The 25,164-nt window shown below is 43.2% G+C and overlaps 1 protein-coding gene across 1 annotated transcript in view; it reads left to right on the top strand.

The window, feature by feature from the left end:
- STAB2 (stabilin 2) overlaps positions 1–25,164 on the top strand; it is an 88,643-nt gene that overhangs the window by 25,166 nt on the left and 38,313 nt on the right. The window contains exons 19-41 of the mRNA XM_060279901.2: positions 182–244; positions 487–570; positions 1,545–1,631; positions 1,984–2,095; positions 3,275–3,455; positions 4,426–4,519; positions 4,652–4,810; positions 6,483–6,578; positions 8,644–8,739; positions 9,634–9,681; positions 10,777–10,913; positions 11,833–11,947; positions 12,712–12,789; positions 13,252–13,350; positions 13,466–13,573; positions 17,324–17,455; positions 18,848–18,976; positions 20,443–20,499; positions 21,285–21,374; positions 22,465–22,660; positions 23,188–23,283; positions 23,765–23,810; positions 24,516–24,592. Coding sequence (XP_060135884.1) covers positions 182–244; positions 487–570; positions 1,545–1,631; positions 1,984–2,095; positions 3,275–3,455; positions 4,426–4,519; positions 4,652–4,810; positions 6,483–6,578; positions 8,644–8,739; positions 9,634–9,681; positions 10,777–10,913; positions 11,833–11,947; positions 12,712–12,789; positions 13,252–13,350; positions 13,466–13,573; positions 17,324–17,455; positions 18,848–18,976; positions 20,443–20,499; positions 21,285–21,374; positions 22,465–22,660; positions 23,188–23,283; positions 23,765–23,810; positions 24,516–24,592 — 2,380 coding nt within the window. The remainder of the gene's footprint in view (positions 1–181; positions 245–486; positions 571–1,544; positions 1,632–1,983; positions 2,096–3,274; positions 3,456–4,425; positions 4,520–4,651; positions 4,811–6,482; positions 6,579–8,643; positions 8,740–9,633; positions 9,682–10,776; positions 10,914–11,832; positions 11,948–12,711; positions 12,790–13,251; positions 13,351–13,465; positions 13,574–17,323; positions 17,456–18,847; positions 18,977–20,442; positions 20,500–21,284; positions 21,375–22,464; positions 22,661–23,187; positions 23,284–23,764; positions 23,811–24,515; positions 24,593–25,164) is intronic.

The raw sequence follows: 25,164 nt of genomic DNA, 5'->3' as shown, positions 1-25,164 counted from the left end.
CACCTAATTCCCAGTCCATGCCAGCCCAACCGAGGGAGCTAATTGGCCTACACGTTCCTTTCTGCAAACACAGGAGCCCTTTGTGATCATTAGAACTTACAAGAAACCTAATTCTGCTTGACACTATGTTTGTGAGGCAAAACTGTACCTTCATAAACTATAATTGTTCTGTTTGTTTCAGGGTACCTGTGGAAAATGCCCAGCACTACACAGGAATAGTTGTCCAGAAAATTCAAAACCTGTTGTAAGTAAACTTATTATCTGTCCAATCAACAAATCAATTTATAAACGACAAGAGATTTCCTTCTACATGCATTTCGGTAAAATGTATTAACAGCATTAGTGTTATAATAAAAAGAGTAAAAACAAGCAGCATATTATGAATGCAATCTGCTCTCCAGCAAAATTAACATCATTGTTTGCTTTCCAACAGTGTTGGTTATGGGTGGTTTGTTTTAATGTGTGGATATTTTTTTAATACTCTAGGCTTTCACAAGGAATCGGTGCATTTACCATGAACAGACTTTTCTCAGATATGGGTGTGCTAAATACTGCAATGTAACAAAAAAGGTGAGAGATGCAAATGACATTTCTGTTGTTAGCTTCCTATAAAACTTCTGATAGCACCAGCAATTACTTGCTACTGTCTACAACGGTGGTCTACATGACCTTTTGCTACAGCTAATAGCATAGCTGCCAAGTTTTCCCTTTTCTCGCGAGGAAGCCTATTCAGCATAATGGAATTTCCCTTAAAAAAAGGGAGAACTTGGCAGCTATGGCTAATAGAGCTTCTTCTCCCTCTCTTTCTCTTTTGTATTTACTTCTTGAAGACTTAGGTAATAAAGCACATAAAATAAACCAGACACCATGCATACAAAAACTTTATGAGTATATATGGTATCTATTTTCGCAAATGCATCTAGTGATCACAACAGCAGCCCTGATCCAGGGGCCATTATGGAGCCATTAAGGAGACGCAAGAGCAGTAGCAAAAAGCATTAGGGAGGACCATAGCAAAGACTGTTGCTCAGTTGTAGGACATCTGGCTTGCATGCAGAATGTCCCAGGTTCAATCCCCAGCAGCTCCAGGTAGGGCTGTCCCCATCTTCAACCTTGGAGAGCTGCTGCCAGCCAGTGTAGGCAATGCTGAGGTAGATGGACCATTGGCCTGACACAGCAGCTGGCTGTGTTCCTTTGCAGTAGGCAACAGCAAGAGAAAGCTAACAGAGCACAAGAAAGGTATAGCAGATATTACAAACAGTGCTACAACCTTCTTGTACTCCTAAGGAATGCCCAGGCCTGTGCAAAGCTTGTCTGGAGCCCAGGGTGGCTCGGAGACACAGAACGTTCTTGACATGACAGCATGAATCTGGCTTGCGGAATCTGGTGGTGGCCCCCAACTGGCTGAGCCCTCCAATGCCTGGGGCAAGTGTACCCAGCTCCCCGCCGCCACCCACCCCCAATCTGCATGGGCCTGCTCTTAACAAATTTGCATGCTGCTCCTTTTTTCTTTTGTCATGACGAAAGGTTTGCTTATTTTGCAGGAGCCAAAGTGTTGCAAAGGATTCTTTGGCCCAGATTGCAGTCAGTGCCCTGGTGGCTTTTCCAATCCTTGCTCAGGAAATGGACAGGTAAAAGAAACAAAATATTTTCAGTGTCAACTGAAAAAGTGTCCATTTCCTTTGTTGAAGTTTCTCCTCTGTATGTTTGGTTGACTGTCTCCCTGCTATGTGCAAGGCATGAACTGAGAAATACAAAGCATCTCTGTTCCTTTCTTCTCAAATGATACACTGCTTCGTTTTGTTTTTATCAGTAAAGATTGCTTTTCTCTTTGGACTCCATCTGGGTGTTTAAGGTGGCTCTGGAAATGACAGAGGGAACTGGCGTCTTGTAGGAAGGTGTAAGACGCATTTTCCCAACAGAAATACCATTTACATGTGAATTTCAGTGTATAATTTCAAATATGTTTGTTCCACTTTGCAGTGTATGGATGGCATGAAAGGGAATGGAACTTGTGTTTGTGATAAGAAATTTGAAGGATCACATTGCCAGTTCTGTTCAAACCCAAACAAATATGGACCACACTGTGACAAAAGTAAGCACCGCAGTTTCTCTCTTCCCTGGATATTTTAAGCCTTAGTCAAATTTCCTGGCAAAGAAAGCTTCTGACCTGAAGACGAGCACTTCTCCCGAGTTCCATAAACTCCTGCCTGATGTGCTCCCTGTGCAGCTGAACTGGGAGGTCCTTAGTTCTTTGTGCCCAGGGGAAAGCATCAGTTTCTATGGGCCAGGTGCTGTGGGATCTTGTTCAGTGGGCTCTTGCCTGCCAGCCTCTAGTTCACAGATAGGGATGAATGGATCTGTCATTTTCATTTCTCTCAGTTTCTCATCTCTCCAATCTTAGATTCAGTTGTCCCATTAAAAAAAAGATTCTCATGACATTTCATCAGCATTTTAGCATGATTTTCTGTTAATAAACAAATTTTTAATGCAATTTTGCCTAATGTACACATTTTTGCAAAACAGTTTTCCTTAATATAATATCTGAAGAAGTGTGCATGCACACGAAAGCTCATACCAAAATAAAAACTTAGTTGGTCTTTAAGGTGCTACTGAAGGAATTTTTTTATTTTACTTCGATCCAGACCAACACGGCTACCTACCTGTAACCACATTTTTGTCTGTTATCTTCATTAATATACGCGTTCCATGCACACTTCACTATGTGCATTTTTGTACACATTACTTGGCTGGAAAACTGCATCACGAAGTTCAAAGAAATGTGGATTTTGAAGGGCACCTGAGTTTCAGTTTGCATGTGGTTTCAGAAAGTGTGGATTTGTAGATTCACCTTTAAATGTTAACAATCTAATTTTGGCTCCATCGCTGCCCACGATCACCAGCGTCAGAGCCAGGTCCAGGTACCCAGTCCAGCTTCTTAACTGATAACACAGCAGCCTCTGACTTGGTGTCCTGTTCACTCCTGGATTTTGAGGTCGGGACAATTAGAATATTCTAATTCTAATTCTGGTTGATGGGGTCACGAAGAGTCGGACACGACTAAATGACTAAACAACAACAACAACAACAGTCTCTTCTAATTTGTATTTCATTGTTTATTGCTAAAAAAATTAAAAAATGAAAGACCAGCAGAGATTTTATTTGCAACAAAAACACATATATTACCTTTTGAAAATGTACATGACCTCTCTCTCTATATATATAGATATATATATTCCTCTCATTGACATTTATTTTCCCCCTCCTTCTACAGAATGTATGTGTGTTTATGGTAAGTGTGACAACCAAATTGACAGTGATGGGATCTGCCTTGCTGGTTCATGCAAAAGTGGATACGCTGGAAAACTATGTGACACACAGGTGTTTCCATGCGGGACTTTTCTTCAGTTCTGCCATGCACATGCCGATTGCCAGTTTACCAATGGTGCTATGAGGTAGGCCCATTATACTGATCATTTTTATACCACTTGGGGAACTATAAGGAGTATGTGTCAGCACACATCTCCCCACCTGTCATCCTCTATGTGAGTGAACGTGGTCCATTCTGCATCTTCCTGGCCTCGACCGTCCCAATTGGTTTGCAATGTTCTGAGTAAAATGAACTTGAATACCACCTGCCCCTTCCCAGTTGTGCTACTTAAGATTTTTACCTGGAGAATTGAGCAAGGGCCGTCGTTGGTGACAGAGCATGTGCTTCGCACATACAGACAGGTCAGGATTCAACTGGAACCTGCAGTTAAAGAATCTTAGGCAGCAGTGGCAAAGCATTTGCCTTGTATGCAGAAGGTACCAGGTTCAATCCCTGGTGTATCCAATCTCCAACTTTAGAGATACCTGAAGGAGCGTCTCCACCCCCATCGTTCTGAGGTCCAGCTCCGAGGGCCTTCTGGTGGTTCCCTCCCTGCGAGAAGTGAGGTTACAGGGAGCCAGGCAGAGGGCCTTCTCAGTAGTGGCACCCTCCCTGTGGAACACCCTCCCATCAGGTGTCAAGGAAATAAACAACTATCTGACTTTTAGAAGACATCTGAAGTCAGCCTTGTTTAAGGAAGTTTTTAATGTTTGATGTTTTATCATGTTTTTAATATTTTTTTGGGAGCCGCCCAGAGTGGCTGGGGAAACCCAGTCAGATGGACAGGGTATAAATAAAATTATTATTATTATTATTATTATTATTATTATTATTATTATGAGAGCCACTGTCTGTCAGTGTAGGCAATACTGAGCTAGATGGGCCACTGCTCTGACTCGATATAAGGCAGCTTCCAATGTTTTTAGGGTTAGGAAAGATCTCTGACTGTGGTCATACAGATCTGCTTTCCGTTGTGATATAAACAGACCATAATTTTGGCTTTGTTTTACAACTGTCATGACTATTAATTTCACATGCTTTGATGCAAATTTTAGCTGCATTTGTAAGCCGGGATACGAAGGAGATGGAATAATTTGCAGCGAAGTCGATCCTTGTGCTAATTTAATTCCACACAGCTGCAATGCTAATGTAAGTACAAAATTCCTTGGCATATCTTGATAGACACATATTTAAATTCTGAGTTTAATTATCCAAATTAAGAACATCTCTCATAACTAAATAACTCTGTAACTCTGGTATGCCCTTTCCATATACCTGCAGGCAGAATGTGTTAAGACTGGGCCTGGGACCCATGAGTGTGTGTGCCAGCCAGGATGGACAGGAAATGGCAAAGACTGTTCAGAAATCAACAACTGCCTGTTGCCAAATTTTGGAGGGTGTCATAGTAATGCTACTTGCCTATATATAGGTCCTGGTCAGGTGAGTTAAAACTGCCTCTTCCTTAACTTCTGCACTATGCGAATCTTCTGTAATCTTTCTCTATGTGGTAGCAGCAGCAGCAGCAGCCAATGATCTCAATAGTTAATAAACTGGTTCTTGAGTTTTGCAGTAATAATGCAATCCATTGACATGCAGTTATTAGCTCATTCCTTAGCGCATATATTCAATGCCGTCCTGCCACTGCTTCCACCACCACCCCACCTGCCACTGCCGTCACCACCACTGCCTCCACTAGTCACTCTGCTGCTGCCGCCATGCCCCCTGCTGCATCTGGTGCTGACGGAGAAGCAGTGACGCTATTGGCACCAGCTTCAGGCAAGATTGCACCAATTTGGAGGGAGATCTTGCACAGATCTTGCCCCAAATCAGGGCCAATGTTGGTGCTACTTCTCCAGCACTAGAGGAAGTGGTGGAGCAGGTGGGGCACCCGCAGGGTGCTGCCTCAGGAGCTTCTGCTACCTAAGGCAGAGGCCTCGCCCTGCCTAATGGCTGGGTTGGCCCTGATATTTTTATTACAGTGGAATCTCGGTTTTCAAACGTAATCCATTCTGGAAGTCCGTTTGACTTCCGAAACGTTCAAAAACCAAGGATCAAAGGGCTGTCAGCAAGTTTGATGGGGAAAATTGAGAAACGCGCCTCTGAAGCCGTTTGACTTCTGAGGCGTATTCAAAAACAGAAACACCTCTGGGTTTTCAGCATTCAGCTTCCAAAATGTTCTGCAGTCGAGACGTTCGAAAACCAAGGTTTGACTGTACAGTGGTGCCTCGCTTAACTAATGCCCTGCTTAACGACATTTCCGCTTAACGAAAGGATTTTTCTAGTGGAGGTTGCCTCGCTAGACGAATTCATTTTATGAAAAATTCGTCTAGCGAATCGCGGTTTCCCATAGGAATGCATTGAAATTCAATTAATGCGTTCCTATGGGCAAAAAAAAAAAATAAAAAAAAATTCAATGCATTCCTATGGGATTCGCTAGACGAATTTTTCATTATAAGAAAAGACCCGTGGAACGAATTAAATTCGTCTAGCAAGGCACCACTGTATAGGGGACTCCTGGCTATTATTGATTCCCCAAGCTTCCGGTTGTCAAATTGTTTACTGAGCCTGTCCTTAACATCAGATTCGTTGTTAAAAGCAATCTTAAACCATCAAGTGTATTTGAACACACAATCCAGAAATCAACCAAGCCCATAGATTCATTGACAATAAATAATTTGAAAACACCATAATCGAGGGGACCAGGTGGAACTCTTGGGGAAGGGTGTTCCAGAATCGGTGAGTTACTATGCCCTGATTATCACATACTCACCAACCTGGCATCTGACAGTGGCCAAACAGAGACAAGGAGCTGCCCTGATTGCCTGAGTGCACAAAAGGTTCACGGGGGATGTGGTGGTTGTTTAGGTACCCTGGTTCTAAACTGTCTAGGATTTTAAAGGTGATGCCCAGAGTTGACTCCAAGCATCATCCATTGAACAGGCACTATTGCACTTTATGTTAGGTTAGGTTATTTATTAAATTTATATCCCACCCTTCCACCCAAAGGAGCCTAGCATGGCTTCAGTTTAAACTTTTATTGACAGAGGTTGCAACCCATAGGAGCGAACAGTTCAAGGGAATAATTTTATTTCATATTCCCCCTACAATACAGAATGATTGTGAATGTAAGGAAGGATTTCGAGGAAATGGATATGAATGTGAACTGATAAACTCTTGTTCAGAACAAAATGGAAAGTGCCATCCACTGGTGAGTTATTCACTTTACAAAATATTCCAAGCTCTGCAAAGGTTTTTTATAATAAAGATATACTAAAATAAACATCATATTATGTTTCAGAGAATCACTAACATCTAACTCTCAATGGGTCTAACTTTGAGGCTCTCTAGTCCTTACAACTTAATTAAATTTTCTATTTTAGTATCGGTATAGTAGATTTTGGGATGCTAATTATTGCCAAGCAATTCACTCTCAGCTCCAGCCGATTAGTAATATGGTGCTGTATCCTCAAGAACACACTTACTGTGTCCTGTGGGATCACAGTAATGAGGCCCCCATCCTGAAAGGCTGCCAGTGGCTGTCGCTTTACCCCTGGAGAACTTGGGATCAATTTAGGACTAACAAATTCTCCATGGTTTGATATCAAATTGGGCTTGGTCAAAGCAAGCTATATTCTAAACAAAAACATTCAGGAGCCTGATGTGGTCTAGATTGCCTCCCGCCAACTCTGCAAACCACACAAGTCCTTGAACTCAGCCTCACCACCTTCCCTTCTTGTTTATCAAGTGGCAATAGAAAAGTCTCACTTAAAATTTATCTGACAGGTCACCTCCCTCTCTTGCACTTTGTACAGAGGTATTACCAATATATGATGAATGCCACACTTGCAGTAGCCCTAAATTAACCACTGTTATCCAAAGAGCAGGGCAAACGAATAATAATTCACTGAGTACTTCTGTGCAGACTCTGTTGAGACAAAACAGAACAGTGGCTTTCACAACAGAGGCTGATTATTCCTCCCCTCCCAATCTTATAATAGAGCTCTAAGCATTAGCTGAATAATTCTTGCAACTAACACCTTAATTAGTGTATTTGAATTAAAAGGATTTACTTTACAGTGGCTTTGCTTCCCATGTAGATAACTGTACACTAGATGTTAATTAGTTGATTTCACTGGCACGTAAGCCATAGCTGCCAAGTTTTCCCTTTTCTCGCGAGGAAGCCTATTCAGCATAAGGGAATTTCCCTTAAAAAAAGGGAGAACTTGGCAGCTATGACGTAAGCAAAGGTCACCTCTAAATATCTTCTTTTTTTAAAGTATTCATCTTGATTTTCTTCCACAAAGCTTATGCAGAGGTTATAATGTTTACTGAACATTTGTTCCAACTTGTTTGTGGGCAGTTACACAACAATGAACATTAGTTTGCATTTATTCTGATTTGTTTGTTGGGTGTTGGTCTTCCTGGTATTAATTTGTTTACCACACACTTTTCAATGCATTTCCTTGTCACTTTCCAAACTGCAAAATGCCAGGTTCTTCTTTAAAGTGAGCCTGTTGCACTAGGGTGACAGAATCGTTTAGCCCACTGTAACAATGCAAAACTAAAGTTCCAGTATGCACTTGAATCCTTCCTGCAAAACAGTCTGGAAGCACCCAAAAGTGTACTTGAAGTATTTGTTCAGAAGAAATTTGTTCAGAACTACAACTAACCCAGAATGCGGCAGCTAGACTGGTGACTGGGAGCAGCCGCCGAGACCACATAACACCGGTCCTGAAAGACCTACATTGGCTCCCAGTACGTTTCTGAGCACAATTCAAAGTGTTGGTGCTGACCTTTAAAGCCCTAAACGGCCTCGGTCCAGTATACCTGAAGGAGCATCTCCACCCTCATCATTCTGCCCGGACACTGAGGTCCAGTGCCGAGGGTCTTCTGGCGGTTCCCTTGCTACGAGAAGCCAAGTTACAGGGAACCAGGCAGAGGGCCTTCTCGGTAGTGGCACCCACCCTTTGGAATGCCCTCCCACCAGAGGTCAAAGAGAACAACAATTATCAGACCTTTAGAAGGCATCTCAAGGCAGCCCTGTTTAGGGAAGCTTTTAATGTTTGATTTCTGTATTTTAATGTTTTATTGGAAGCCACCCAGAGTGGCTGGGGAAAATAATATATTATTATTATTATTATTATTATTATTATTATTATTATTATTATTTTATAGCAATTAGGGCCCCACCTTTAATGCTGCAAAACCATATTGCATTGGAAAGAATACACAGGTGGCTAGGTGTTTGATTATTTATTTTCCTGTTCTAACAGGCTGTTTGTCAGCTCACATCTTCTGGAGTCTGGGAATGTGTGTGTTCGAAGGGCTATGAGGGGGACGGCAGCATATGCTATGGAAATGCTGCAGAGGTGCGTAGGAACCTAACACTTGCCTAAATGATTGTGACCAATATCTCAGCTTCCACATTGCAAATGCCACCATGTAACAGAGGCACCTGGCACAAATACCCCTTCTTAGAGGAAGTTTATACTCACTGTTTTTATGCTTTATTTGCCAGGAAACAGTATCATGTCAATTAAGAGCAAGGTGATAATATTAAATTTAATTGCCTTTATCAGATCTTAAGTACATGCAATACATCCTAAAAATGAATACAACGAGCACCACAACAGGTATAGCTATTTTCAATAACTACCATGTTAACTCACATATACGGTATATAAAATCTGGGAGAAGAACTGCAAAAGCGAATTTACAGTACCAATAGGGTTCCACCTACCATCACAAAATGTTTGTATACATGAAACGAGGGTATGGCTCAGGTTAATTCACAGCAACTATTAACTACAGTGGTACCTCTACTTACGAATTTAATGCATTCCGAACGCACATTCGTAAGTCGAAAAAAATTGTAAGTCGAATCCCATAGGAATGCATTGGGAGGAAAAATTCATAAGTCGAAGCAACCCTATCGAAAAATTCTTAAGTAGAAAAAATCCTATCTAAACCTCATCCAAGATGGCGGACGGAGCTCCATTCGTAAGTAGAGTTATTCGTAAGTAGAGTTATTCGTAAGTAGAGGTACCACTGTATAGAAAAACATATTGCAGATGAAGCATTAGCAATATACCAGCTGCCATCTTACATCTTCATACAAATGAGATGCAATATATTCCATTGTTGCAGAACAGGAGATGCCAGGGACTTGAAAGTAAGACTATGTGCTTGGAAAGCATGGGCTCATCCACTAAACTGTGGGCCATCTGTACATGTCATTTATCTTTCTTTCTCTCTCTGCTCAGGAATTGTCTTCTCTCTCGGAAGCAGCTGGATTTAATGAGTGGGTTGGTGTGAGTACCTCTTCTAAAAATATATCGAAAGACATGACCAGAGCAATTCCTGTGGAGGGTGGGCGGTGAGAGAATCTGTGGCACAGCTGCTGCCACTTCCTATACCCTACTGGCACGAGGTGCAGTCAGGACAGGAGGGGGTCGCTTCACACACACCCCTCCCCAGGCAAACATTAATTTCCCCATTTGGCCCCTATTAACACCAGTGAGGGGGAAATTTACTATGCCAGCTATAGGGCCATGTCAGGGAAACAAGGAGATTTTGCATCTTAGAGATACAAATGTTGTCCTCCCATTACGCGTAGTATATCTGCATCAGTAGAGCTTTCCTCAGTGATGTCCCACCGATGGGACAGCAATTATGCGCATTTCAAAGGCCCCCTCAGCCAGCCTCTGGGTTGCAACTGTTTGTTTGCTCATGAACAATGGAAGAGCCTTATGGATCAGGTCATCTACGTAGTTCAGCATCCTGTTCTCTGAGTGTCCAAGCAGATACGAATGGGAAGCCCGAAATCAGGACCTGAGCACAACAGCCCTCTCCCCACTTGTGGTTCCTAGCAACTGGCATTCAGAGGCCTACTGCCTCAGACAGTGGAGGTAGATCATTGCCACAATGGCTAGCCCAGTAGCGACTGATAGCCTTATTTTCCATGAATCTTGTTTAATCCTCTTTAGAAGCCGTCCAAGTCGGTGGCCATCACTACTTTTTGTGGGTGTGAAGGAGCTCTTCCTTTTGCCTGTCCTCTTGATTCTTCCAACATTCAGCTTAACTGGATGTCCATGAGTCCTAGTATCATAAGAGAGGGAGGAAAATGTATTTCTGCTTTCTCCACACACCATGCATAATTTTATACACCTCAATCATGTCCCTTCTTACCTTTTTCAAAATTAAAACAAAAATCTAACATTCCTCATAGGGAAGTTACTCCATCCCACGGTTGATTTTGCATGCCCTTTTCTGAACCTGATAACTAGACTCCTTTTCAGAAGATGAAGTCCTTCCACTGTTGGCAACAGCCAAAGACTGATGCTGGTCTATAGAAGAGCGTACAGTATTAACAAACTAATGGCAATGTGTTTTGTCTTGTGATTTAGGCAGCTGCAGTGAAGACATTACTGGCAGACACAGCAAATCTAACCCTCCTTGTGCCTTCTCAGCAAGCAATTCGAAACATGGACCAAGAGGAGAGAAATTTCTGGATGTCAAAAAACAACATCCAAACTCTAATAAAGTATGTCAAACATTTTTTTCATCCTTGCCATTCCATTTAAATGCTTTTATAAAGTACTTTATCCTTTACCGGAATTGTCTCCTTAATTATTGTGTGATAGCCTTTTGTACCAAGGGGCATGATCAGAGCTAGTGCTAAAAAAATATTAATTCCCCTAAGAAAACTACCCAAAATACCCACAACCCCTTCTGTACCAGTCTTCCAGCCCCTAATACCTGTCCTGGATCCTGTGATTTTTTTGTGGTTGAGGCAAGGGCCTCCTTCTTCAAATGAGTTTTCACTGGTGTCTTGATTTGAATCCAGGACACAACTCCTTCTACATCCATAATGACAATGCAACCGCCATATATCCACTGGTTATGCAATAGCTGCTCCATCTTCTCCACAATCAGAGAAGTGAGTCTGGTTTCCAATGCTGAAATAAACATAGCAACTATCTTCTACACAACTATGAAAGTTGGAGGAGTATTGTTCAGCTTTCAGCTTTGTTAGCCTCCTGACTGAAAAGCAATCTATATATTAACAGCAATGGCAAGGAAGCCGCTCACCTGCATTGTTTATACCAAAGATGGGGCCCCTCTGATTCAGTTGGACTCCATTTCCCATCAGCCCCAGCCAATGTAGCCAATAGGCAGGTGAGAGTCACTGAACTCCCAACGGCATGTGGAGGACCAGCAGAGTCTCCATCTCTCAGGTGGCATGGAGAAAGATTGGGAACTATGTAATTGGCCCCTCCCAAATAGTTCCAGGAAACAACTTGCCAGCAGCTGTGTAGGAAAGGGAAGCACCTCTGAACCTATTAACATATTAATTGCTCCTGGCTCAAATGGTGTTTGGAAGAGATTCGTGTTTCTGTTGTAAGGAAATCTGAGCAGCCATAACTTTCATGTCTTTTGAACCTATTTTGCGTTTCTGTTAGGCACCACGTATTACAGGGAGCATACACAGTCTCTGACCTCCAAACCTTGTCATCATCCGATGGACTGGCAACATCTCTGCTTGGAAACTTCCTGGCTTTGTCCAAAGAAAGTGGAGTAAGTTCACCGGTACTCTCAACTCACAGGCTGTTCTTGTGTGTGCCAAGAGAAATATGCTAATCAGATATCATCTTGTATTTAAATATACCAGTTATGAGCAAGGGAATAAGAACTCATTAGTATGGGCCTCAAACAGTAGGAGTGTAATTTTTATCTAGTCGTAGGTTTGGAAGGGGCTGTCAGTTCCTGTTCTCTGTTTCTCATTTTTCCAATCTGAATTTCAGTTCTCCACATTTCTGCAGCGATCTGCTTTTTTTAAAAAAATAAAAAATAAAAAAGAATCTTCATTGAAGAATTTCAATGTGAATTTTTCTCAATAAATGCATTTTTGTATGTAATTCTGACTAGTCACACACTTTTGCAGGCAATTTCTCCTAGTAGAATGCATTTCTGCACAGTATTTTCACTACTGTATGTGTATTCATCTGAATACACAATTTCCCCTAATATGTGAATGTTTGTAAACACTGATTGGAGAACTACATCACAAAATATGGAGACGTGAGAATTTCAATTGTGTTTCATGTCTCATATCGTTTTGGAAAATGCTTGGCAAAGGCTCTGTGGGCGGGAGGAGGGGTAAAATCCAGGGAGTTTTCCAAGAGCAATGGGAGCTCACCCCGTTGCGGGGATTCGAACCGCCGACCTTCTGATCGGCAAGCCCTACGCTCTGAAGTTTAACCCACAGCGCTACCCGTGTCCCTTATTCGAAAGCTGGTTGTTTTGTTTAAATGGTTTCCCCTCCCCCCCTTGCTTTCCAGAATTTTTCTGTTGATGGAGCCAACATCGTAGCAGGTGATATTGCAGCAACAAATGGGATTATACATGTAATTGACAAGGTATTTGCTTCCTTATTATTAATAGTTAGAAAACTGAGGTAAAAAAATATTAATTTTTTTAAATATTGAGTTGGTGTTTTTCTCCCTCCCTCCCTCTAGATTTGCCACTTAACATCACGTAAAATGGAAAGAATACAATAATAAAGAAATTCCTTCCAGTAGCACCTTAGAGACCAACTAAGTTTGCCATTGGCATGAGCTTTCATGTGCATGCACACTTCTTCAGATACCTCTGAAGAAAGCTCATACCAATGACAAACTTAGTTGGTCTCTAAGGTGCTACTGGAAGGTATTTTTTTATTTTGTTTCGACTACATCAGACCAACACGGCTACCTACCTGTAACTGGGGGGGAAATACAGTTTCTCTAAATTATTTTGTTTTTATATTGTTGATATTGTTTTAAATGCTTTGCGTTACTGTGCCTGCTGTTTAAAATTGGCCTTGTGTTTTTTGTTTGCAGGTTCTGACACCCCTTCGGGGAGTCAGTGGCACATTGCCCAAACTGCTTGCCCGCTTAGAACAGATGCCAGATTACTCCATTTTCAGGGGTTACGTTATTGTAAGTATTCATGCCTTTTTGAGAAGTGCCATGCATTGCTGTATGTATCCATGCTTTTGTTTGAACTGCCATGCAGATCATAATAGGTAACAACACATTTCTCTCTTTACAACAGCAATATAATCTGGCAAGTGAAATAGAAGCTGCTACCACTTATACCATTTTTGCCCCAAGCAACAGTGCCATTGAAACCTACCTCAAGAATAAACAGTTAACCACCTTGGTATGTATTGGTTTCCAAACTTTTTATTGGGGCGTATCTTCAACAGTTTCTCTTGCTGCGTGGTTGGTGCTTTAAGAAAAAACTGAAAATGCAAAAAGGCTGCTCACTTAAAGGAAGTGCTGTGGTGTAATATACATTCTTCTATGTCAGGCATCCCCAAACTCAGCCCTCCAGATGTTTTGGGACTACAACTCCCATCATCCCTAGCTAACAAGACCAGTCAGGGATGATGGGAATTGTAGTCCCAAACACCTGGAGTTTGGGGGTGCCTATTTTATGTGAACCTTTGCTGATTCTTCTACACTTTTATCTCTGCATAACAGGGGCTGTGAGCAGAGCCTGCCTATGCCATTATTATTATTATTATTATTATTATTATTATTATTAATTATCCATTGTGTGCGCACTCATTCCCCTAGTGCAGATAGTCAAATGGGGTTTGCAGGTTTAAGAAGCAGAATTTGTTGTTTTGTTGTTTAGTCATTTAGTCGTGTCCGACTCTTCATGACCCCATGGACCATAGCACGCCAGGCACTCCTGTCTTCCACTGCCTCCCGCAGTTTGGTCAGACTCATGTTGGTGGCTTTGAGAACACTGTCCAACCATCTTGTCCTCTGTCGTCCCCTTCTCCTTGTGCCCTCAGTCTTTCCCAACATCAGGGTCTTTTCCAGGGAGTCTTCTCTTCTCATGAGGTGGCCAAAGTATTGGAGCCTCAGCTTCAGGATCTGTTCTTCCAGTGAGCACTCAGGGCTGATTTCCTTAAGAATGGATAGGTTTGATCTTCTTGCAGTCCATTGGACTCTCAAGAGTCTCCTCCAGCACCATAATTCAAAAGCATCAATTCTTCGGCGATCAGCCTTCTTTATGGTCCAGCGCTCACTTCCATACATCACTACTGTACTGGGAAAACGATAGCTTTAACTATACGGACCTTTGTCGGGAAGGTGATGTCTCTGCTTTTTAAGGTGCTGTCTAGGTTTGTCATTGCTTTTCTCCCAAGAAGCAGGCGTCTTTTAATTCCGTGACTGTTGTCACCATCTGCAGTGATCATGTAACCCAGGAAAGTAAAATCTCTCACTGTCTCCATTTCTTCCCCTTCTATTTGCCAGGAGGCGATGGGACCAGTGGCCATGATCTTAGATTTTTTGATGTTGAGCTTCAGACCATATTTTGCGCTCTCCTCTTTCACCCTTATTAAAAGGTTCTTTAATTCCTCCTCACTTTCTGCCCTACAAATTTACCGTACACTGATGGGATACACGTTCATACCATTCGAAATCATACCTGTTTCATGCCACTGTTAATAATTTTAATAATAATAGTAATTTTTCATATATATATCCTGCCCATCTAGCTGGCTTTCCCCAGACACTCTCGGCAGCTTTCAACATATCTAAAAACATAATAAAAACATCAAGCATTAAAAACCTCCAGATAAAGGGCTGACTTCATATGTCTTCTAAAAGTCAGATAGTTGTTTATTTCCTTGACATCTAAAGGGAGGGCGTTCCACAGGGAGGGCGCCACTACCAAGACAGCTCTCTGCCTGATTCCCTGTAACTTCACTTACCTCAGTGAGGGAACCAGCAGAAGACTCTCAGAGGAGGACCTCAATGCCCGGGCTTGAATGATGGGGGTGGAGATGCTCTTTCAGGTATACGGGACTGGGGCCATTCAGGGCTTTAAAGGTCAGCACCAACACTTTGAATTGTGCTAGGAAACATACTGGGAGCCAGAGAAGACCCTTTAGGACCAGTGTTATATGGTCCCGGCAGCCACTGTCTAAAACATATATCGTCTGGCTCCAACCTACAGCTAATCCTATATAATAATGTCCAAGTTGTCCCTGCGTCCAAGCTGTCCCGTGTGTCCCTGGGTCACTGCGCATGTCCCCCAGAGACACAGGGATTGGACGGAGAGACTGCACCCGCGCGCACACACACACACGCTCCCCCCCCCGCCAACCGCCGCTTGCCCTCGCCCTCGCCTCTCGCATTGCCGTTAGAGAAGCCGCAGCCCCTTAGCCCACACAGCCAACGAACACGAGGGAGGACATAAGCAGCCACCACGGAGCTCGCTGACGGCACCTTGCCTCCGCTCCCACCTTAGTGAGGGGGAGTGAGGCGCTCAGCACAGCACAGTTTGCAACATAGCAAGATACATTAAAATCAACTGCTGCAGATGTAAGAAATACAGTTGACAGTCAGGGAAAGACTCAATAGTCTCTCTCTTTCTCTCGGCCCTCTCTGCACCCCGCCGGGCAGGTCTACTCGGGAGGAAGCGGGCTTCAGAAGGCTGCCCTCCCCTTCTCCTCCCAGACGCAGCAGCCGAGCGCAGAGAGGGAGGTTAGGAGGAGCAGTGGCGGCAGCAGCAGCAGCCTGGCTGCACCAGGCAGCTCATAGAAAGGCTTTTCCGCTTTCTACCCACCCCTGCCCCTCCCCCAGCCCAGCCTCCCCTGGAGAATGAGAGAGAGAGACCGGGAGAGAGAGAGCTCTAGGCGCTCGCTGCTTTTTGCCTTGCAGCCTCCCATGGAGAGCTTTCCCGCGCGCGCCGGCTTCCCTTCGCAGAAACAAGCTCCTCCAGAAAGCCTGCGTTTCCACAAGCCCCTACCACCTTGCGCAGAAAGGGGTGCTTTCCTCTCCCTCTCTCGCCTTGCCTGCTTTGCCTGAAGGCCCCCCTCCCCACCACACTATAGGTAGGCATTGTTTGAGGCGCAAATACGGTGCCTGAGGTGGCTCTCCCAGCAAGCACCCTCTCCAGCTCTTGCCTGCAGCGCTCTTTGAATCCTGTCTCCATGCTACCCATGGCATTTCCCCTGCGCTAACACCAGCCCTTACCTATAACTCTCTGGGGCATGAACTCGACCCTTCCTGCACTCAGCCCCAAGGGATAAGAATCTACAGCTCTTAAGCACCTCTCTATTCCCCCCATTTCACCCCCAGCATATTCTTGCACTCTAGCTCAGGTTTTAGACTGTGTGAGATTGCTGTGTGTGTGTGTGTGTTTGTGTGTGTGTGTGTGAGAGAGAGAGAGAGAGAGAGAGAGAGAATCAGAATTATAGAGCTGGAAGGGACCTGGAGAGCCCTGTAGTACCCTTCCATGCAGTGCAGGAATCTTTTGTCCAACGTGGGGATCGAACCCAAAACCCTGAGAGGAAGAGTATCATGTTCTACCTATGGAGCTCAGGGCTAAGAGAGAGGTGTGTGTGTGTGTGTGTGTGTGTGTGTGTGTGTGTGTGTGTGTGTGTAAGAAGGGGGAATGGTTTGGCCCTGCCCACCTTTCCCCCCAGAGAACGTATTTGTCAGGTTCCCCACCCCTACCTTCAAGGGATTGTTGTGGGTCCCTAACCCCAGGCATTCCTGTTTAGGGCCTCCAGCTCAAAGACGGCTAGCTGGCAGGCTGCATCAGCCCCCCCCCCCCATGACTCTCCTCCCTTGCAAAAAAAAGTTGTCATCCTTTCACTGCTCCTGTGCTTCCCTGCTGTGAAGCCATCATGCCAAAAGGGCTTTTTTGTGGTGCCTCAAGGCTACCCACTTCCCCAGTTCAGTCATACCTACCTACATATGTTCCACAACATATGTTTCACCACATATGTTCTAGCACCCGTTATTTTTAACGGGCTTCAAGATACTAGTTGATAATAAAATCCTTTGTCTACTGGTTGCTGCTGGCCTCTGTTTTTGTCACAGAAAGCTTGGAAGTCCATACCTTGCTCAAGTTTGTAACATAAATTATCAATTTAATCTGCAGGATGAAAACCAGATCCGATACCATGTTATTTTAGAGGAGAAGCTGCTGAAGAATGAAATGCATAATGGGATGTTCAAGGAAACCATGCTTGGATTGTCCTTTAGGGTGGGATTCATCATTCATGATGGCCAGGTACTTTGTATAAACCCTGTTGATAATTATTATGGCTTTTGGTACTGCCTGCTTATCTGAATACCTCATCCGGAAAAAGATTTGCATCTGGATAACTGAATGTAGAAGCTCCATTGCTTTCAATGATCTGGATCATAAATTTACATTAGTGAAGCTTACTCATTGGTATAATGGTATTTACATTCCTAGCTAATGAGGCCTTTCACCATATGTAAACATTAATCATATGCATTAAGTGCTGAACTAAGAACTTGAGTTAAAGTTCAGAAATTGGGATTAAGAGCAAATGAATCAACATTAACTTCTGGCGTTGACTAGAGTCAACTGTTTTAAGGTCTCTGTTGTTGCAAGTATGAAGCTGCATTTTTCTTGGGATGCTGACTTTTCTGGATAGTATTCAGGGTTTCCCAAACTTGGGTCTCCAGCTATTTGAGGGCTACAGTTCCCATCATGCCTGACTGCTGATCCTGCTAGTTAGAGGAGACCCAGGTTTGGGAAACTCTGGTAGATAAATGCCTTCTTAAAGTGAAATGAACAGTTTATTCAAGCTACTTACAATTTTCCTTTGCTTTATTCAGTTGTACAAATCAGAATTAGCCACTTAGGCTGCAATTCTGTATAAACTTACTGGGGAACACAATTGGGATTACTTCTGAGTAGGCAGGTATAGGATTGCACTGCTTAGTTTTGAGAAAGAAATAATGGGAAAGGGGCAAAGGTAAGAGTAGAATCAATAGCAGCAGGTGTGTTCAGCTGCTGTCACTCACCTGACCTTTAATCAGTCACATCACTGCCACTTTCCAGGAGGTAAGTGCCCCTTCACTGTATTTCCCAATGAGCAGCAGCAGCAATGTAACCAACTGGAGGTCAGGAGACCAGTAGCACCCCAATCTGCTGCTGAGTAGTATGGACAGTCCGGCAAACAGTTGCACACCCACAGCCAGCCAGTGCAGATTGATGTACAGTGATATGCACGAAACTAGAGTCATATGTTTAAAGATAACAGAGTTGGAAGGTCTTTGGGAAACAAGATGAATTGGGTACATAGGAAGCTGCCTTATACGAGTTAGACAATTGGTCCATCTAGCTCAATATTTTCTACAGTGACTGGCAGTGGCTCTCCAGATTTCAGACAAGGGTCTCTTCCAGCCCTATTTGGAGATGTTGCAGACTGGTCCTGGGGCCCTCTGCATGCTCTCTCTGAGCTACAGCCCTTAATGTGCAACGTGAGACCTTTTTCAACTGCACACTTCAATTCTTTCCTCTGCAGTGCCTTTTATTACAGTTACTGGAATAGCAAGATAATATTTGCTGTGTAAAAGTTAATGCAACAAATTATCCTTTAAGTATGTCCGCCTGGTGTGTACTGAACTGATAACCTATTGTGTGCAGCTCTACATAAATGAGGCGCCCTTAAGTTACCCAAATGTTGCAACTGATAAAGGAATAATTCATGGACTGGAAAGGGTAATGGAAATCCAGAAGAACAGATGTGATACCAACAATACTGTGCTAGTACCTGTAAGTGCCTTTCTGTGTATGGTATATATTATGTGTTTGTGTACATTAGACATTAGATACATTTATATACATTAGATGTGTTTGCACTTTTTTAAAAAAGAAGAATAATTAATATCTAGAACATATCTTTATTCAACGAGTCCTCCAGGAAAATAAGTCTTCACTTGGCAGTTTGTTAGAATGCAATACAGTCCATTAACATACATTGACTAATTTAACCCTACAACCTTTGATCTGGTTTTATACATCTTTAGTGATCTGACAAGTAGAAATATCTATATGGTACTATGTGAAGCTGGCTTTTGCTAAATCAGGCCATTGATCAATCCATCCCAGTGTTGTTCAGGGTCTCGGACAAAGATCTTCCCTAAAAAAAAAGTAAAGGTAAAGCACCCCTGACAGTTAAGTCCAGTCGCAGGCGACTCTGGGGTTGCGGCGGTCATCTCACTTTATTGGCCGAGGGGGCCAGCGTTGGTCCACAGACAGTTTTTCTGTTTACCTTCCTACCGGAGCAGTACCTATTTATCTACTTGCACTTTTTGGTGTGCTTTCGAACTGCTAGGTTGGGACCGAGCAACAGGAGCTCAACCTGTCGCAGAGATTCAAACCGCTGACCTTCTGATCAGCAAGCCCAAGAGGCTCAGTGGTTTAGACCACAGTGCCACCCGAGTCCCTAAGATCTTCCCTACTTTCCCCCTATTTCTACTGGATGTAGGAGATGGTGCCTAGGCATAGATACTTGCTTTTACTAGTAGTTGTGGCTGCTGCAGCAGGGTTTGAACATAGAAGGCTGCTTCCAACATAAACTCAAGATGGCATACAAAAGAAACGTTTGCCCCCTTCAAGTTTGCAAGTTAAAAGTCAAGCTAGTATAGTTACTTGCAAGTAGGGTCTCTAGTTTGCCATTTCAAACTACTTGCAAGTGAATCAACCAATGAGTCAATTTCATTGCAAGTAAACTCCCAAGTTTGCAGCTCTTTGTTTAAATATATTTGCTGTGCCATTTTTATTCCACCTTTTTTGCAAGGTGCTCAGGGCAGCTTATATAACTCCTGCCTCCAAAGTTTATCCTTAGAACAACCCTGTGAGGAATATTAGGTTTATAGGCAGTGCACCAGGTGAGTTTCATGGCCGATCAAGGATTGAAATGGCACATTTGGGCTCTCGATATCCTTCATTTTCCCTCTTCTGGTTTTTACCCAAATGGTCGATGATTAGAGATGAATAAATTAAATGGTGCCAGGCTACCATTGTTATAACATGCAACATGTAACTGTAGGGAACAATTGTGGAAGCACTAATGAAATCGGGGGAAATTGTCAATGTACACCCAAAGGTTCATTTGGATAAAAATAGACGGTGCCAACCCTCTGCACTCTTAAGGCATTTGTGACGTGCCTAGGCCTGCACAAGTATATATCATGGTCTCTTCCTCTGAGAAAAAATGTGTTTGCTTTGTTTTCAAGGGAAAGTGTTTGTCGTGCTTGGCCATACCTAGCTGTCCTATTGGAACTACACCACTGGTAAATATTTTAGAATTAAATTGCTATAAATAAGTAGTAAGGAACTTATGCTCCTCCAGATGTTGGTGGATTGCAATCAGCAGTGGATGACGGCACTTGCCTGACCTCCCATCACTGTTGCCACTACGGCTTCCCGGGAGGGAGAGATGTGTGACGGTGAGGTTAGCACAGCACAAGCGCAGTGGCAAACCCAATCTGGCCCTTGACCTTGCTGCCACCTCACCCCTCTCCCTCACAGTAAGCCACAATCAGTGACAGGACGTCAGCTGAGTGCCCCCACCCCACGGAACTGTTACTGACTACAACACACATGGCCTTGTCGATTTGTTCATGCTAGGACTCACAGGAATCTGGCAGCATATAGAGGGTACAGGTTCTCTACCCCTGCTGTGGGGGGGGGGTCGGGGTCTACTCCTTAGTATGACTAGCATAGGATATAACCTGTAGAACACAATCCACCCCCTCCTGTGGTTGCAGAATCCATAGGACATAATAAACAAACTTCATTGTGACCTCTGAATTTACAGGAGGAGCTGGATTTTCTCCCAAATTTCTAAACTTTGTATATGTATTCAGTTCAAGAGAAATAATTCCAACATTCATTTGTTAATGCCTTATTGTGAAGTCAGGTTATTTTGCCCGTTTGTGCTAATTGACCATTGGTTTTTAATAGGATTTGGGCATGTTCAATTAGCATTTTTCATTGAAAAATGTTTCAGGGGATATTCACTAGCTGAATTTGATGCAGTGTTTTAAGTGTAAATCTGTCCACTTCTTCTGTACAGAAATACCAGAAAGTGAGCTGCTTGTATCTCCATTCCGCTAGAATGTCCCTCCGCTACGGATGCCAGCCAAAATGCAGTAAAAGCACAATTGTGGGTATTATTTACCATCCAAAGTATATCTGTCATACTATCACGACAGTGATAGAATGTAAGGGGGTTGAGGTGTGGGAGAGAAACAGAACATTGAGAACTGACTATCGTATTTATAGGGAGAAATTGTTTTATTAAAGTGATTTCTTAGGAGCATGGTCCTTTCAAAGAAGCTTGGTATGAAAAAACAAAACAAAAACAAAGTGCCATAGGGTAGCCAATGTGAAACCCTCCAAGGGTTGTTGAAAAAACAATATCCAACAATATCTGCAGGGCATCATATTGGCTGCTTGTGCCATAAAGCAACAACATCACCAATCCAATAATTAAAACCACATACAAATCAGACATTTTCCAAATCTAAAAGCCACCAGAGCTGCAAAAAACAAACAAATATGTATCATAATCAAAACTAGCCTGCGTCATCAGATTAACAATACGAATGCAGGTTGTTTGGCTGCCCTAACCAAAGGGGGGGGCAGTTGTTAGGTCCTGCCTAAAAGAAAATGGACCAAACCTATCTCCTTGGAGAGTTCCATATGTGAGGGGCCACCACTGAAGAAGCCCTGTCTCATATTCCCACCTGTCTCATATTACCGTACTTATCGGTCTGGACGCCCCCATGTATAAGGACACACACACACCATTTTTAGGGACTCGATTTTAAGAAAATGAGGGGAGATGGCCCAAAGTTGTTGAATCTCTCCCCCCATGCAGCTGCAGGCAGGAAACACCGCCCAGATCACTCCCCGTTCACTGTGGCATCGGGGGGAGCTGCGCTCCCACCAAACGGCCAGCTGGCAGTGCCCTGCTTCTCCCCCTGCCCCCATGGCACTATCCGTGTATTGGACAACCCCAGTTTTTTGACGTGATTTTTGAGTCAATAAACCTCGCCCAATACACGGAAAATATGGTACCCACTTGTGGGTCTGTGAGGAGGGCCTCTGTGGCTGATTTTAGACTGTAGCACACTATAAATAAGGCAGCTCAAGAGTTCCAGCCTTAATTCATAGTCCCTTTATGGCACCTCTTCTATTTTATTCTCTTACATGCAATTGCATTTGCCTTGCCTTGTTTGTTTCTTTTTCAGTTCAGGGAGTGTTGTGCGGGCTTCTATGGCCCTCAGTGCGAGCCTTGTCCAGGACTGGCTGGAAACACTTGCTTTGGAAATGGGATTTGCTTAGATGGCCTCAATGGCAATGGTACTTGTGAGTGTGAAGCAGGATTCGAGGGAGTAGCCTGTGAAAAGTGTATCAAGGGCAAATATGGCACCGGCTGTGATCAAGGTATTTCAGGTTTCAGACCACTGAGACAACTAGTTAAGTTGCTTGGCTCTCTTTGACTTGGAATAGACACATTTAGGTCTGTTTTGTTGTTGTTCCAAGAACCATGTCACAAAATTCAAGAGTAGTATAAAATGCGAGTGATCATTACATTCCAACCTGCATGTTAGCCTGGGGACTTCAGATCAGGTCACTTTGCATCAGAGGCCACTGAAATGCAAAAAGTGGCCATAATGCGAACCTCTGTGGTTCTTCAAAGCTTACTGTGGCTTTGAAGAAAAGAGGCAGCCCTTGATCACACAAATCTTAACGTGGTACACTTGAGATGCTATATTGGTACAGTAGTGTTTTCTGCTTTATGGGAAAGATTCTTGCATCTGCAAAATATAATATATGAGCCAAATATGCCTGTTTGAGTATGTTAAGGCAAGAAAGGAAGTCGGAATAATACGTTAAGGCCGACCTCCCTTCATAGTCCAGTTGTTGTTACTGCTGGGGCAGTCCTTACAACATCACCTCTCTGCACTTAGAGTGTCCTTGCATCCATGGGAAATGCAACGATGATATTAAAGGCGATGGCTCTTGCGAATGCGAAGTTGGCTGGAGAGGTGTGAAATGCGACGAAGGTAAGTGTGATTGCTCTCCATCGCTCTGAGCTACCATTTGCGGCTGCAAATTTAAAACTCAAGAACTCAAGGCAGTGAAGGCACCATCACTGAAGCTGCTCAGGTTCACTTTTCTTTCGGTCCAGCTGAATGTGACCCTGAAATTCGGCCTTCACTCTTTCTGGTCCCATTGTCTGCAGTTCATCAAAATTCCTTCCAAGACACTGTCTACAAGTTTAGAGTTTCAGGTCTCTCAGTGCTTTAGTCTTCTGGTTGGGTAGATAATTTTTGTTTTTATTTTTTTAATGAAATATACACTGTCCTTAAGAACTCAGTGCAGTTCTGAGAAAGAGTATGGCATGTGTTCTGAATTGATCTGCGCATCAGGCCATTGCTGCGGTCTGTGCATCAGCCATTCTGCAAGCATAGATCAACCTCTTTGATGAGCAGGGTAAATTGGGATTGTATACTGTTGACTAACAAAGTCACTTTCCTCCTGCAGAAATCAAAGGTGATAAATGCAACAGTACCTGCCACACCAGTGCCAAGTATGTATGACAGCAATTTATCTAATAATATTTAGGCTGCATTCAGACAACACCTTTCTCCAGCAGCTATAGCACAAACATTGAAACAGAGGGTGGGGGCTTGGCAAAAATAGGCACCAACCAGCATAGGAGATTTGCAGTAGTCATTCACAGGAACAGTATCCAAATTTATGCTGTTAATGCATATGGACTACCAACAATTGGCATAGAAATTGTCATAATTCCACTGCAACATATAAGTTTCAGGCACTCTAATTTGACATACCTAACCCTTTTAAAAAAAACTCAACTAGAAATTGATTGTCCTAGTTTAATGTTCTCTAAGAGGTTAGATTACATAAAATTTCAAGCTACTGGCCTGCTTATAATTTAACTTGCCACTTAGAGATTTTTGAAATATTAAGCAGTATATAAATGCTTTTGAACAAAGTAAAAGAAATAAAATGATATGCTTGGTATGCATTGGAGAATATTGTACCAAAAATTGTGTTAAACATTCTACAATGTGTATGAAGTTAGGGTTGGACTTTTGGCCCCACGTGCTACGTTTTTAGAAAATACAGCTTTCTAAAGATTGTTGTAGAGATTTTACATCTGCTTTCATGGGTCTGTCAACCTTTTGGGAAAAAATTATTGTGTGAAATAAGCAGTGGTGATGCTGCAAAATAAGTGGTTCAATGTTTTACTTTCCTTTTTCCATCTTAGCTGCCTTCTCAATTCCTATGGCAGAGCATACTGCAAGTGTGCAGCAGGGTTTAAAGGGAACGGGACATATTGTACAGGCAAGTGGACTTTGTCCTTTTCCATTTGACATACCATATTCACTGTGCCTCCCATTCACAAGAAACTGGTGGGGCAGGAGGCTGGGAAAATACCGGAACCTCTGGATCCCACCACCATTTGTTTCAGTGAATAGGACTGTTCCACTCACAAGTGGTCATGTGTGGTGTCTGCTCCCCTTTCCCTTGAGGGGTGAGGAGTTTCTGAAGCAGAATGGCACTCCTTTCAGAGGGGAGAGCACTGAAGGTTACAATGGTTTTTTTTAGAGAAGAAGAAGAAGAAGAAGAAGAAGAAGAAGAAGAAGAAGAAGAAGAAGAAGAAGAAGAAGAAGAAGAAGAAGAGTTTGGATTTGATATCCCGCTTTATCACTACCCGAAGGAGTCTCAAAGCAGCTAACAATCTCCTTTCCCCTCCTCCCCCACAACAGACATCCTGTGAGGTGGGTGGGGCTGAGAGATTTCAAAGAAGTGTGACTAGGGTTGCCAGACTCAATAGAGGACAGGACTTCTGTGCCTTTAATTGCCCTGCTCTCTTTTGAGTCTGGAAACCTTAAAGAGAAACCAGCAGACCCTTT

Source organism: Zootoca vivipara, chromosome 9, assembly GCF_965207765.1.
Source record: "Zootoca vivipara chromosome 9, rZooViv2.hap1.1, whole genome shotgun sequence".
Lineage (NCBI taxonomy): Eukaryota > Metazoa > Chordata > Lepidosauria > Squamata > Lacertidae > Zootoca > Zootoca vivipara.
Note: the sequence above shows the minus strand (reverse complement) of the source record. Positions and strands in the feature narration are given on the sequence as shown.